The sequence below is a fragment of the Zalophus californianus genome, chromosome 12, assembly GCF_009762305.2.
Source record: "Zalophus californianus isolate mZalCal1 chromosome 12, mZalCal1.pri.v2, whole genome shotgun sequence".
NCBI lineage: Eukaryota > Metazoa > Chordata > Mammalia > Carnivora > Otariidae > Zalophus > Zalophus californianus.
Genome location: NC_045606.1, coordinates 49,786,903 through 49,802,222, shown reverse-complemented (window position 1 = coordinate 49,802,222; position 15,320 = coordinate 49,786,903). Strand labels below are relative to the sequence as shown.

The 15,320-nt window shown below is 33.2% G+C and overlaps 1 protein-coding gene across 5 annotated transcripts in view; it reads left to right on the top strand.

The window, feature by feature from the left end:
• The window catches only part of SNX13 (sorting nexin 13), a 133,164-nt gene that overhangs the window by 36,685 nt on the left and 81,159 nt on the right, over positions 1 to 15,320 (top strand). For 4 of the 5 annotated variants that reach the window (XM_027573209.1, XM_027573210.1, XM_027573208.1 and 1 more), the window contains 4 exons: positions 8,518 to 8,630; positions 12,306 to 12,408; positions 13,750 to 13,839; positions 14,923 to 15,044. In XM_027573209.1, coding sequence (XP_027429010.1) covers positions 8,518 to 8,630; positions 12,306 to 12,408; positions 13,750 to 13,839; positions 14,923 to 15,044 — 428 coding nt within the window. Of the gene's footprint in view, positions 1 to 8,517; positions 8,631 to 12,305; positions 12,409 to 13,749; positions 13,840 to 14,922; positions 15,045 to 15,320 lie in introns of those variants that run through there. The other variant, XM_027573212.1, reaches the window with a different exon arrangement.

The following is a 15,320-nucleotide window of genomic DNA, read 5'->3' as shown; positions in this document are numbered from 1 at the left end:
TAGATACAGGATTCAATCCGCAAATAATTCATTGTTGTCTGTAAAACATAAAGATTCTCTTTGTTAAAACATAACCATAATATCATTTTACCAGCAGAAAATAAGCAGTAACTTTATATCATTAAATATCCAGAAAATATTAAGAATTACCAATTTGTCTTCTTTTCCTTTCCCTGCTCATCCTTCTTTCTCTTCCCCTCTCCCACTGTATGTCTGTGAAAATCAAGTAGAATAAGCTCTACATCTTGCAGTTGAAACCCATAGTTTCTCCCAAACCCTCTGCCTTCCTCCCTTGCCCCTCTTCTCTTACTCTCTTTTTCCCTGGCCCTTCATTTGTTGAAGAACTGGGTGTTTTTTGCCCTTTATTGTTTCTCACGGTCTGTATTTTGCTTAGTTCATCTTCGAGGTGTATTGTAATAGTTTCTCAGTCTTCATTTTCTAAAATCAGATTCAGGTTTGATCCCCCACCCCCAGCCAAGACTCTTTCATAGATGGCGGTGTGTATTTGTCTTTCAAGAGGCGTATGATGTCTGGTTTGTTCTCCCTCCCACCCTCCCTCCTTCCTCTGCTAGATCTTTGATATATTAAGGATTGCAATATGGTGCTATTCTAGTTCTATCATTTCTTCTTTATTATATGGAATATTTCCTTAAAGAGAAACTAAGTTTTCATAAACTCTCCTATTGCCCTGATAAATGCTTAATTCTCTACCACTCTTCAAACACAGTTGCACCGTTTAAAAGTGATAAAAAAAAAAAAGTCTTCATGATTTCATGAATTCAAGTATTTGAAGTGCTCCAGTCCGCTGCAGTTATTATTTTTAGTGATTCCATCTTTATCCAGTTGAAGCCATTTTAGGTTGTCTCCTGAGTCCTTTTGACATATCCTCAGTAGTCTTCAGTAGCTTTCTGGTATGTCAAGGTGCTGCAGGCCCAGTTTAAAACTCATTTCCTGCCCCCAGACTTGGAATCAGCCACTGCTCCAAGAGCCCTGGTTTACGTTAGTGGAGCTGTCACTATTTTTTACTGAAGCAATATTAGATTTTTGTTGTGGTTGTTCTTAGAGTACATACCATTAAGAGCTACAGTTAAATTACTATATTTTAAAATTTTTTTGAAAATTTAAATTTTTCTCTGTGTGGTTATTCCACATTATTAGTATATAGTTAGATTTGTTTTACTTTGCTTTTGATTTTTAGTGATTGCTTTTTTTTAAAAAAAAGATTTATTTATTTATTTGTCAGAGAGAGAGAGAGAGCACAAGCGGGGGAGTGGGAGAGGGAGAAGCAGGCTCCCCACTGAGCTAGGAGCCCGATGCGGGACTCGATCCCACAACCCTGGGATCATGACCTGAGTTGAAGGCAGACGCTTAACCGACTGAGCATGCAGGCGTCCCTAGTAATTGCTTTTTAAATTCTTTTGTATGTAAAATATTTATACCATCACAAAATCAGATCTACACAACAAGGTGTTTTCAGATGTCTAGTTCTTATCCCTCTCCTACCCCATTTTCTTCATTCCTCATAGATCAGTTAAAAAAGTTTCTCTACATCCTTACATTAAAAAAAATAAGCAAATGTGTGTATATTTATAATTCTGTCCCTTTCTTAGCTGAATGATACCTATACATACTTTACTAGTATGTATTTGAATTTTAAAAATAACCAGGGTAAATATGCTGATAAAAAAATACAATTTGCAAAATACACAGGATTGGTATTTTCTGTTCTGATATCTTGTTGGATTCTAGTAGCATGTAATTAGAAATTTAACTGTCTTATTCTTTGGTAGCTTTAGAACTTTTGCTTTAATCAGTTATTTTTAAGGGAGTACTTTTCCTTTTTGTATGTCAAATATATGTATGTATATATGTATATACACAAACACATTTATACACACGTCATATGTACGTACAGATATATATGTCAGTCTCATTCATAAACAAATTAAAGATAGACTTTCATTTGTCAAATGGGAGCATTAGGAAAAGAATCTGTTTTCTTTCTTTTTGATGGAGATTGGAGGCTTATTTATTATTTAGATATCTTTAATTTATTGAGTTATTTATTACATTATATAGGCTCCAAAACAATATGTATACCTAGAAATATGTTGTCTCTGAAAAGCTCTTTTGGTTAATTTAATTCAGGCTTGGGTATCTACTAGACCTTTTAACAAATTCAGGAAAGCTTGATAAAGCAGTTTTTCAATTTGAGGCTTTGAGTATTTATTGGAAGCCTATTAAGACTATTCTTTGCTATACTGTCCCATCCACATTTTAGATACTTTTATGATTTTTCCTGTGTAAGAGAAAGTGCTGAATAAATACCATCTTTTGTTTTTTTATCAATACTGTAGTTATTTGAAGACCCCAATTCAGTGATTCCCAATGTATGGGCTGTGGGAATGAGAAGGAGGTCTGCAGCCTAGCTTAGTTGGTATCCTGAATAAATAAATGCATATTATGAATGTTCCTGCTATTGTTTTCAAACTGTGTAAGGTATTTTGTAATTGATAGTATCTAGTTTAAAAAACACTAATTTATTGCAGCTTATATTTGTCATTAGATGCTAGGAGTCCTAATTGTGTGTAACTGTATGTAGTCTATGACCTTTTATAACTACTACTGCTCTAATAAAAAGTGAAGGATTTGTTCAGGTTGTCAACTATATACATGTACATAATTCATTCTTCAAATTGTATAACAGTTGAACAATACACTCCTGTTGTAAGGAAGAGGATTCTTATCAAAGAACTCAAAATACATACCCCCAGTTGGAAGAGGTAGGAGAAACTCTCCTGGTATCTAGTAGCTGTTATTTTTGCCAGCTGGGCAGTTAGCCATCTTGGAGACGAGGGTCATTGATTGAGGTGTCTACCCTTTCCACAGGCCCTCCAACTTTCCTGGCTCAACAGTGGAATTGAAAACACCCTATCACAGTAGTCTTTAATCATCCTCCCAAGAATATGCTAGGCATCTTAAATAGGAGTGAGTAGAAGAGGATCTTTATTCTCTTGTATGAAAAGAGGGGTTTGGGACCAGTTGCCCCAGCAAATGTACTGATGATCCCTGTGTGGATGCTCTTCTGTGGTTTCCTCCCCATAAAGGAAGTAATGATGTGGGTTGCTGTCAGCATGTATTGAGACAGCCACAAGAACACTTTTTTGTTCATCAGTTTCATGGAAGAACAAGGTCCAGATTTTTGGGTGACTTTTTTTTTTTGTGGGTGGGAATTTGGTATGGGTTGTACTGGAAGGAATGTATAGCTCTGCCTGAAGCCATGAGGTGGGTGGTGGAGGAACACTTCAATTTAGGTCCTTTTCGTTGTCACTTTTCCTAGACCTTTTCCTTGTCTTGCCATTTCCCCTTCCCCCTGTCCTCTCCTTCCTCCCCCCCTTCTTTCCATTCCCTCCATTTCATTTCTCTAGTTAGTAAATTAAATATTTCCATTTTTAGTGAGCAGCTTCTTTGTACCAGGCTTTGGTTAAATTATTATATAATGTTGAATGAGACAGATTCCGTATCAGGAGTATATGCCATTGAAATTACTTGGAGAAGAACTTCCAACTTACTGTAAGTGGAATAAGGTGGGAGGAAAACAGTTTATAGTTGTAATAAGGCCAGTCTTCTTTTGGGTACTTATTTTTGTTGTTAAACTCATATGATTTCTATGACCCAAGTTGGCACTGAAGTAGTATCAATTTTAAGATTCTCAACACTGTCTGGCTGCCCTGTGCCACATAATGTGTTCACATACACCAGGTCATTATAACTCTGAGTGTGGTTGACCCATTCTGTTGACACATCAGAGTTCAATGTTCATTTTGTGGGAGCTCTGACAATGTGTTTTTTTTATGTGATCTAAAATAGCTGTTTCCACTTAGCTCCATTCTCCACCTGCAGCCAGGAGACTCTAGGTCTGGCTTTGCATCGAAATAGCTGTGTCATACGAGCACAGTTACTTAACCAGTCTGCTATAGCTAGACTTGACTTGAGAGCCTGCTTAATGGGAATTCTGGATCAACGAGTGATTTTGCAGAAGTTACACAGAATGTTAGTGGCAAACTGGAACCTATAATTTCCTAACTTTTTATTTTTAGTACCATATTATGCTACCTTCCCTATCATAAAAGTATGTGGTGAGGATCAAGTAAGATAAATGTCAGTAGGACTTGATAGGCATAAAATATTACAAGGTAAATTATTTCTACTTGCTTTCTTTTGTCAGGAGGTATATATGATCCTTTGTATTGTCATTTCTTGGTTCTTAAGCATCTTGGCAGCAGGGGTCATTTTTTATTTTTGCATGTCCCTATGCTCAAGGCCAAACTGATACATACAGGTGTCAGGACATGCTAATAAATTGACACCCTTTGAAACTGAAATTCTTTCCATTATTTATGTGGGATATACATGGTTAAGTTGATTGTCTAATAATAAAAATTATATACTTCATATTCAGACCAGGGATTTATTACATTCATTACAAGTCATTTTCTGACTGATTTCTTGGGAGGCATATTAAAAAACTGAATAATATTTGGATAAAAGAAAGCACTCAATGATTTTAGCATTTTTTTCTTAATGTAATATAACTTCAGGCAGTTGTCAGTGACAAATTTTAAGGTTTAATAAGGAGTTGGGATTTGCCTAGGATCAAATCTCACTCTTATACTTATTAGCTTGCATGACCTTAGGGAGTTTTTTTTAAGCTTCTCTGTGCCTTAGTTTCTAGTTTCTTTGTTACTAAACTAAGAACACTAATGAACACTAGACATTGGACTCATTTATTTACTCCCCACAACAGACAAATGACATAGTTGAGGAAATTAAGGCGTGTAGTGGTTATCTAACTGATAAATAGTAAAGGTAAGATTTGCACTCAGTCTAACTCCAGAGTCCATATTGTTTGGGCACTATGCTATCCTAGCTTAAGATTACTTAGTAAGTTGTTCTGAGAAATAAATGAGGTAAACTATGTAGAATGTTTTGTATAGTTTTGGTTCTCAAAGCTTTTTAGGTTTTGGAGTTTGTGAATAAGGTTTTGTGGACCTAGAGATTAATTTAAGGGGAATTATAAATACATAGTTGTCTTAAGTTCTAAACAGTTCTGATAGCTTGTTGGAAATGAAAGAACCACAGACATAATGGATTAGCATCTGCATTTTAAGAGTCTGCATTTAAGATTCTTTTAAAGTTTAAAAAGTACCGGAGTAGATGATGTTCGAAGGTTTCTTCCAGTGCCCAGTTGGTGGGTCAGTGGTTCTAGGAAATCAATAGCAAGGATATTTTTAACATTGATTATTGTATTTAGAGAAGAAAATGATAATATATCAAGTATTATTTTAATGTAAATCACTGCAATAGAGGTTTATTTCTATTTTTTGGCTTCCACGTTAGGTCAACTTTTGAGGTAATTAATAACTGTTAGAATTTGTAGAAAGTCTCATGTGGTCCAGAATGATCCTAAATTTTATCATCTTGTATCATCTTAGGAAATAACTAGAACTCAATTTTTTTTTAAAGATTTTATTTATTTATTTGAGAGAGAGAGAGAATGAGAGACAGAGAGCATGAGAGGGAGGAGAGTCAGAGGGAGAAGCAGACTCCCTGCTGAGCAGGGAGCCCGATGTGGGACTCGATCCCGGGACTCCAGGATCATGATTAACTACAAAGCAAATGAACACCTGACTTGCTTGATTGAAAATGTGTAATTTTATTAGTCTATGGAATATAAAAATTTCTCTCAAAATTAAAGAAAGGGCTTCTTTTTTTAGATTTTTTTAAAAAATATAACAGTAATGTCTGTTTTGTTTATGCTAGATCTTTAGTACCTGGCACATTGTAGTAGGTATTGACAAGTATTTATTGAATGAATAAAAATTTGTGTTTTGATCATTTTGCTGCCATTTTCAAATGAGAGGAGATAAGATTGTGAAAACTTGGGTTTTAGACATTCAAGCAGCTCCCCATGTTAACTAACTGCTACATTTAATAATCTTCCCCATATTAACTAATTGTGATTCTTCTTTGAAAATTTTTTTAATTGTGAGAGGTATGATTCAAACAGAAGAAGAAATATTACATTTCTTATGTTCTCTTCCTTTATCTACAGCGGTAGCTGCTTGGTTCATTTTTAAAACCTCTTAATATATCTAAACGGTAAGTTGTTTAGCTTTGAAAAACTGGCTAGCAAGCATAAATCTAACTTTGTAAAGAAAGAATAATATTGCAAATATTAGGTCAGACCTCATTCAAGAAAGTAGTTTGAATGAAATATCTGGGTCATAGTCTGGTTTCAGCTTTCCTGAGAGTTTATGAGAACTCTTTGCAGGGAAGTCAGTGGATAAGGTTTTGAGTGAATCTTGAGAAATAGCATCTGTTTTACATAGTTGGGTATCTGGCAGTACTGTGATGTGGATCCAGGTACTGGGGTGTTCAGCAGAAGTATTGTGAGAGGGATTCGACTGCTCTGTATTTTATTTGAAATCCCCCTGGCTTACTTTCAGCTCTTAGGAGTCAGAGACCACTTGTGTAGGTGAACTAGTATCCCCAGCTAATTCAGGGGGGAAATCATGAGGGCAAAGCAGAAACTTCATCAGCAGGGCTTTCTGTCCTCTGGTTAAAAAGTAGCCATCAGGGGTGCCTGGGTGGCTCAGATGTTTAAGCATCTGCCTTCGGCTCAGGATCAAGCCCCACATCAGGCTCCTGGCTCGCTGGGAAGCCTGCTTCTCCCTCTCCCTCTGCCTCTCCCCAACTCATGCTCTCTCTCTCTGTATCTCTGTGACTCAAATGAATAAATAGAATCTTTAAAAAAAAAAAAAAAGTGGCCAGGATGGGGTCGCCTGGGTGGCTCAGTCCGTTGAGCGGCTGCATTCAGCTCAAGTCATGATCCCAGCGTCCTGGGATGGAGCCTCACATTGGGCTTCCTGCTTGGCGGGGAGCCTGCTTCTTCCTCTCCCTTGGCTGCTCCCCCTGATTGTGGTCTTTCTCTCTCTGTCAAATAAATAAATAAAATCTTAAAAAAAAAATGGCCAGGATGAGGAAAAAGGATAGTAAAATTACAAATGAATAAGAATTGCACCAGTCTTATATAAAAGAAGAAATTTACAAAAACTTCCCCAGAGTGACATAAAAGAGAACAATGGAAAAATATTACTTGGGGTAGGAAGACTCATTATTATAAATTCTCCTTAAATAAATTCTAAGATTTCTGTTCATATGTCATCTGGTTGAGAGCTTCTTATATAGTCATATATATATATATATAAGTTACATAGCAACCACATATAGTTACTTTCTTTTTCTCCATAGCACTTATCCCCATCTGATATAACTATAAATTTATTTATTATTTTTTTCCCCTTCTGGAATGTAAACTTAACAGAAGTCTGTAAATTTATCAGAGTGTGCTTGTCTTTCTCTCCTTACTAGCATTTAGCCTTGTGAGGGTATGTTTGATTCCTTATGGTTTCCCCAGCACCTTGTGCTTATAGCACATAGAAAGCAGTCAATGACTGGCAAATGAGTGAATAAATAAAACAGTCCTTTCTCTCGTAATCCATAGAACTTATTGTCTATCCCATAGTTTTCTGGTCATTAATTTTGTTCACTTTAGGATCTTATAATGCTTTTTATTATTTTCTTTTGGTTCAGTGTCTAATTGTTTCATTCGTGTAAAACATTCTTCTCTGTGCTCCTTGATGGCAGGAATGGGACAAATGCTTCCTTTGTGGACCTCACAGTACAAGGCAAATGGATGTAGGAACTTGTTGAATTGAATACGTTTATTTATTCATAATTACTTAAATTGCTAAAATCCAGTTTGCCTTCAATAAAAGGAGTATTTTAAATATATAATACAGTATAATTCTAAACAAAATAGGGGTTTTTGTTTATTTTTAAGGACAAAATTTTTGGAGATGTTTTTTGGCTCATGGTATATTTTGGTAATTGAAATTTGGAAGTTGTACAATTATAATTATACAAATTTCTGGACACAATTTGAGTAAAAAACAGTTTTCGGTGAGATGTGGATTTCTTACTTGGAAATTTTAATTTTTAAAAAATGTCTTGTTATGCTGTAGTTTTGTTGGAACTTGGTTTTAAAATGAAATATTCTAAACAAGTACAACTTTGTATTCTACCTAACTTTTTATATATAAATGTTTTCATAAATACTTTTTTTTTTTTACCGTTTCTCATGCCAGCATATCATTCAACAATTTGTGTAATGATTGCTTGCTGTGCATTTACATTGTCATTACATTTTTAAAAAATCATTGCTGATGTACTTAAATACCTTTCTGCATAAAAATTTTGTATATTGTTTCTTGGAGATAAATCTCTAAGAATGTAGTTAACATTTTCAAAAGTAAATACGTAACAATTACTGAAACAATAACTGTATATGTTTAAAAGGAGAAATGTAAAACTATGTAAAAGTTTTGTTGGTTCTTTTCTAATTCATATGGACATTTATTTATTAAACATTTTTTTTTCTTTTCTTTATTTCAGACCAGTCTATCCATATGGGGATGGGGAAGCCTTGGCATTGTCCTTTCTCTAATAACCTTTGGACCCTTTGTAATATTTTATTTGGCCTTTTATATCCTCTGCTTTGTGGGTGGGTAAGTATTCTCAATGATAATCTTATAATTCAAATGTCATACACTTGTTAGAAATTGAAACAAATGACCATGAAACCTCAATAAGAAGAAAAAAAATGACCATGAGAAATGGTAGAATGATTTGTGAATGCTATTTTTGCAAATTATTTTTTTACCAAAGTTAAATAAAATTAAGATATGCAATGTAATAAAAGTGGTGGCGATTATTTGTACCAGAAATATGGATAGTCATCTTCAAAAAATTTTTTGATGATATAAAACTTTTTTGTATAATTTGAAAAGTTTTAAAGATTTTTTTATTCCTTTTGGTGTTGTTATGTTTTAAGGTTGAAAATTTTTTATTACAGTATTAATGAGATTAAGTTAAATTGAGATGGTTCATCAAGTTATACATAGTATAGTAGAAGATACTGTTTCATTGATTAGACTTCATACAATAATATTATTTCCCTTAGGGAATGCTGTCATTTTGTTATAGAAAATTCAAACACCTGAGTTTTGCTATTTTCATTGTTTATTTGATTATGCTTTACATTGAGTTGATAAACGTTCACAAGAGAGGTTTCAGTCATGATTTAGTATAGCTCCGTATGTGGAGCATTTGGCTCAGATGTGAATTGTATATCTAAGAAAAGTAGAGAAAAGAGAGGTGGATGCTTGTTACTTAGATACTCAAACCAAGGTAGCTTAACTGAGCTATTTTGTTGTTACTATATATATTTATATATATGCTTGTGTGTATGTATGTATGTATATATAAGGTATGTATATATAAGGTATGTAATTATTTGTGGAATGAATACCTTTGAGTTCTTTTTAAAAACTCTTTTGAGAATCCAAATATTTGGAGGAGTTCTTGGAACCTGTAGGTTTAGAGAACTTAGCTGAGTTGAATAGCATATATAAACTGTGGCCTGAAAGACTATATGAGACACTCAAGGAGTGGTTTCTGATTGTACTTACCACCTCCCACCTCTTTCACGATAGGGTTTGAAAATCCTGTGTGGCCATTTTAGAGGGAGTGCACCCACTGTTTGTGAAACAAGTGAGATTGAAATCAAGCAGCTACCTCAAGGACTATCCCTAAAACTGCATTTATTTTAGATTTAATCATGTCATTATAATTGCTTAGATATGGTACTGGATACTGAAACAATTAGAAATAAGCCAGCAGGCCCAGATAAATGGAATTTCGAATATCTTTATTGACTAAGATTATTGAAGTCTATAGGTCTGCAGCTCCCTGGGCTTCCTAAATTACACTTCTTTGTCACAAATGAAGACCAGAGCAGAATGGTTGCATAGCTGTACGGTTGCGCCTCTTCCCCACAGAGTCATGGCTGCTTTTACTGATTGGAAAGGAGGCTGTTTTGAGGAGATGTTTCTCTGAAAAGGAGAGATTTCTTCTTTCATGAATTGAATAAACCCTGGGCAAAAGTGAAAGAGAATGATTTCAGACTATTTCCCAATATTTCTGAAAGGGAGGAAATTGTAGCTTTCTTTGTCAGTAGGAGCCCTAGGAACCCTTGGAAGTTGGAGAGGTGGAGAATTATTTCTCATACTAAAGTGCTCCATATAAAGTTCTGGAAGAGGGGAAGGGTGAGGAGTCCATGCATTTCAAAGTCTTGGTAACCTTTCTTATTTCTTTTTGAGTCTGCAGATTTATCAGGGAGTAATCAAAATTGATTTTAGATACTTCTAAAGTTCTGTAAAAATTTTTAGATAAGATGGGATATTAGATGGCATGCTAGGATCACTAAAAACTTTTTAGGTAATATTAAGAGTCACATGGTAAGGTCTGAAATTACAAGTTCATGCTATATCATAAATGTTCTGGTCTGATGTTCTGTTCAAGATTGTTAATCTCAGTGAAATTCACTGCCATAGTAGGGGGTCTTCAACTTACGTGCTAGAAAGCCTCCCAGAATTCTCTTAGGGGATTAATTAAGCATTTCTAGATTACTCAGGTATGGTTAATGAGTACCATAGTTCCTGAATGAAATCTTTCCTATTTTGGCTATAATTAGAAAAGAATGATTGTTTTTTCTTTGATGTAACTTAGTATAGTTTAATGCCTTATGAATTGGAAGAGCAAATACAGGCTTTTAAGTATCAATCTCAAGTAAAATAATTACATTTCATATAATCATTTCTTGGTTTTAGTGTGTTTTTTATTGTCTAAGTTTTTAAGATACTTTTTTTCCCTTATATAAAATGCAAGTTTGAGAGCAATTGATACATTCCTATGGAAACCACCTTTGTTTAAAATTCTGCAGTTATCCATCTACAGTGTTGATAATGTATATGTTTTGCTGATAGTCAAAGCTAACTCCATATTTTCTACTATAAAGATAACTTTTGGAAGGAAAATCACTTAGAGTTTTTTGTATTATGTGTTTTTTGGGGGGATACTATTGATACTGTGTTATGGGTTATTTAACGGAATTCTGTTAGGTTGCATGATGCAGTCACTTGTAGCACCTGTTTTTACTTAAACCTCAAGGCTGAAACAGGTGCTTTGTAAGATTAGGCTGTTCCTTAGTTTACTTTCCTGCTATCATTCTTTGGACAAAGGTTAGTGTTTTGTCAGTCTGTCTCATGATGATAATTTTAGAAATAAATAGTTAATATAAGCATTTAATTATGTCTGTAAATCTGCTTATCACTAGATATAACTGAAATATGGGGCCAACTTGATTCTTAGTAATAATATCAGATGCAAGACAGATTAAATTTATTGACAGTTCCAAGGCCAGCTTTTTTAAAAAGAAACAAAAACAGAATTGATAACATGGGCTGATTTGACTTTGTTTTCTCAACTCATCTTTTAGCTTTTGTGGTGCTTGTACTAAAGAACAGCAGATAGCCACAAAAAGCAGAGGACTTTGAGAACCTTCCTTTTAGTAGTTGAGGCTGATCCATATTTAATTTTTCATAGTTCCCTTCTTGTCACAACAGCGGTTGAATTGTTGTAAGATTACTGTAAGATTATTATAAAGTTAGAATTTGATGTTTTTCTATTATGGATTTCCTGTCTACTTAGTGGTTCTTTGATTTAACTGGTAAATTTTAAATATAGGAAATATTGATAGCATTTAGTCAATACTTAGAGTAAAACAGTTTCAAGCCAGTTTTTATCTTACCTCAACTTTATAATTGTTTTAAAAATACTTAGTCTTTGGAATGTATTTATATGTATTTTTAAATTCCAGTCTGATTATAAACTATATCTTTTTTTTCTTCTTTGGCCTTTAATTGTTTATTCTGTTTCCATAATGGCAAGTTACATTACTATCTCACATTAATTAGTTAATAGAACTATAGAAATGTGTGATTTTAGCTATAGATTTAGATCTCACTTGTCTTCATCCTTGGTTACCTAGCCTACTTATTTAGCAAGGTCTGATTTTCCAAAAGTTTGAACTTGTTGCCTGGGATTCTTTATGAAACATATTTATATGAAAACTTTGAAAGGTATTCTTGTAGAAGTTCACAGAATGTTTATAGTTGTTTTAAACTTCAGAACATAACAGTCAATTACTTGAAGTCAGAAGCTGATTTTTTAGTGAGTGATAAACCATCTATTAAATCTGAAAAATATCTTTGGTTAATAGATGTGTTAAGTTATAAAAGAATTTTGTTTTTGTTTCTATAATTGAATTTTTTATTCCCCAGGGGTTTTGTGGTTACTCTCCTGTTTGGAAAAACAAACTCAGAGAAGTACCTAGAGCAGTGTGAACACTCATTTCTTCCTCCAACGTCAACTGGGATTCCTAAGGTAAATAGGGTAAAGGAATGTAAAACCTCAAAGTCTTGTGCTATGAAATGATGGTAATGTGATCATCTGTATATGGCTTGGCAGATGTTCCTATAATTCACTAATGCTCAGTATAAACTTACGGGACACTTTCTGATCATGCTTAGAAAATACATTTTAAAAGATTACTTTGAAAACTTTTATAGTGTTAGATGTTAAGAGTGGGAATGCATATTTTAGGAAAAGATAGAAATTTGGGGCGTCTTCCTACTATCTTGACATAGGATTTCAAAATTTGAAATGAAATGAATTGCATAGAAACCAGAGAAAAGAAAATGGGTGTTCTTTTTTAACTGACTTGAAAAATACAGCTTGCTGTTAGGCTGTGCAGTATCTAAAAATTTTAATAATTTAGGCCCAATTATATTTATATCATCTTGAATGTTGGCATTTTTTCCATTTTTTAATACCATAATCTATAAGTAAAATTAGAATTTGGTACTATAGGTAGGCTTTAGATTTGCATTGTTCGGTTCTTGTGGTATTGGGATGGTTTGTTTCATCTTGTATGAAAACAGAAAGTGATCCGGAGTTACTGCCAGTATCTCATCTTTACAGTTTAACCTGTCCGTTATGTGCTAAGATGTAGGAGATGCAGACATAGTAATATACAGTATTACTTTAAATTACTGAAATAAAAGAATTTCACCCTATTCTTGGAGGTTACATGTTATAATTTGAAGTGTGTGTTTTTTATATATATATATAATATATATATATATATTTGTGCTTTTTTTGGTTTGTTTGTTTTGGTGTTTGTTTGCTTGTATTTTTAATTGAAGAGTGTCCCACTACTTTTCACTTTATTTCCAGGCCACTGATCTTACTGAACACTACAGAGAAATAGAGAAATTCATTTTCTTTTGTTGCTAAAAATTGTCCCTAAATAAAATTAATTAAAAAAAATTATTTGGCACCTGCTATACTGTTTTGGGCTGGGAGGGGGAAGGGAGAAGAGGAGGAGAGTTTAATAAAGACAATTATTAATTTGATTCACCTGAAACACTAACTTATGGTTTTAAAGTTTCATTGAAATACAACAATATATCTTACATTTTGAGTTTTCTCACATTCTAAATGATATTTTCCAATTTTACTAAACTTTTGAGGATAACAGTAGATTTTTTTTTTCCTGGGTGTCTAGCTCCGTTAACTTGAGAAATAGTGTTTGGTTTGTATCAGAGCATTGAGAAATAAGGTTACTGACTGACTTGAAATGACAGGGAAGTTGCAAGTTAGAGGTAAACTATACAGATTTTAAATCAAGAAACTATGCAGTAAAATGTTGTGATTTCCTTTAAGTGCTTAGAAGAAATGAAACGAGAAGCCAGGACTATAAAGATTGATAGAAGATTGACAGGTGCCAATATAATTGATGAGCCTCTCCAGCAAGTGAGTTTTCGTATGTGGTATTTGAATTCCTTATATTGTGTTGTAAAGTATATTTCTTTTGAAAATACAAGGAAATGAAAAAAACAAAAAAGAAAGAAAATACCAGGAAATAATTTTTGCTATTTATGTAATATGCTGGAAATTCGCTGTAATGCTGCTCTTGGATTCTGCACTTAAAGATACTGCCTTATTTATGAAATCATTTATAATGAAGTGGTTTATGTAGTATTAAAGCCTTTTGTTTGAATTTGCATTTAATAAAAAAGTTTTTGCTGACCTATTTGATAACGTTTTGAATTATTTTAAAGTTAAAATGCTCTTTAGCTGATGAATAAGCTTAGTGTTTTGGCAAATCAGACAATTTGTATTATAGTTTTTTAAATGGATATACCTGATTTGATTCAGAAATCTTAAAAAATTAGAATTAAAAATTATTCTCCCTCCAGATAGTTTTAATTGATGTTTGATTATATGATTATTATAATGTGTTCTTTAAAATGCTAACATTTCTTTTATAGTTAAACCCATATTTAGTTTATCTGATTTTCAAAAATAATATACATCTAGTTGTATTATTTGATGTATTGACTGATTTAATACTCTTGGCAGTATCAAAGTTACTAGATTTAAGTGAACTCCATTTTTTTTTGTAATTTGCAACAAATCTGATGATATAATCTTGGAAAAGTGGTTTCTTTTTGAGAATTAGGGTCAGTTGGCATTATTTTGCACCTCATTCCATCAAGCTAATTAAAACTCTTCATTATATTATAGCATTGAAAATTTATTTTTTTTGCAAGCTCTGTCTTACCTCAAATATGGGTAGGGGGTGACCATAGATAACTCTAATTTTTAAAAAATTTGGGCAGTGGGTGAATTGGGACACCAAAATAACTTAAAATTTTTTGAAATGGTTTTTTAGCATATCAGTTCTTTTGTAATGAAGGCAGTTTTTTTTTTAATCATAATTTAGTATGTAGAGAGTAAATATAAATTGGTAAATAATCCTTTCAGGTTTTAGTTTGCTGCTGATACTTTTTAAATCCTAAAAAGCTGTGTTTTTTCCCAATATTTTTGTTTTAGGTTATCCAGTTTTCTTTGAGGGATTATGTCCAGTATTGGTATTATACACTAAGTGATGATGAATCTTTTCTTCTTGAAATTAGGCAGACTCTTCAAAATGCACTCATTCAGTTTGCCACTAGGTAAGGTCACTGATGCAGAAAAATTTAAATATGTTGTTTATACCAGTAAGGAAAATGACTTTTAAATGGGAGAGGGAAATAATTATTATTAATTATTAAAAGGTAAGTAAAACAGTAGATGATTGTGAGATAACTCTCAAATTATAGAACTAGAGCTCTGAAAACCTGTACTTCTTTAAATTTAGCCTTTACATTTACAGAATGTTTATCTTGATTAAACCCTGTTCTCTCAGTCTGAATGTCAGTTTCTTCCTCAGGGTCCAGTCATGTGACTTT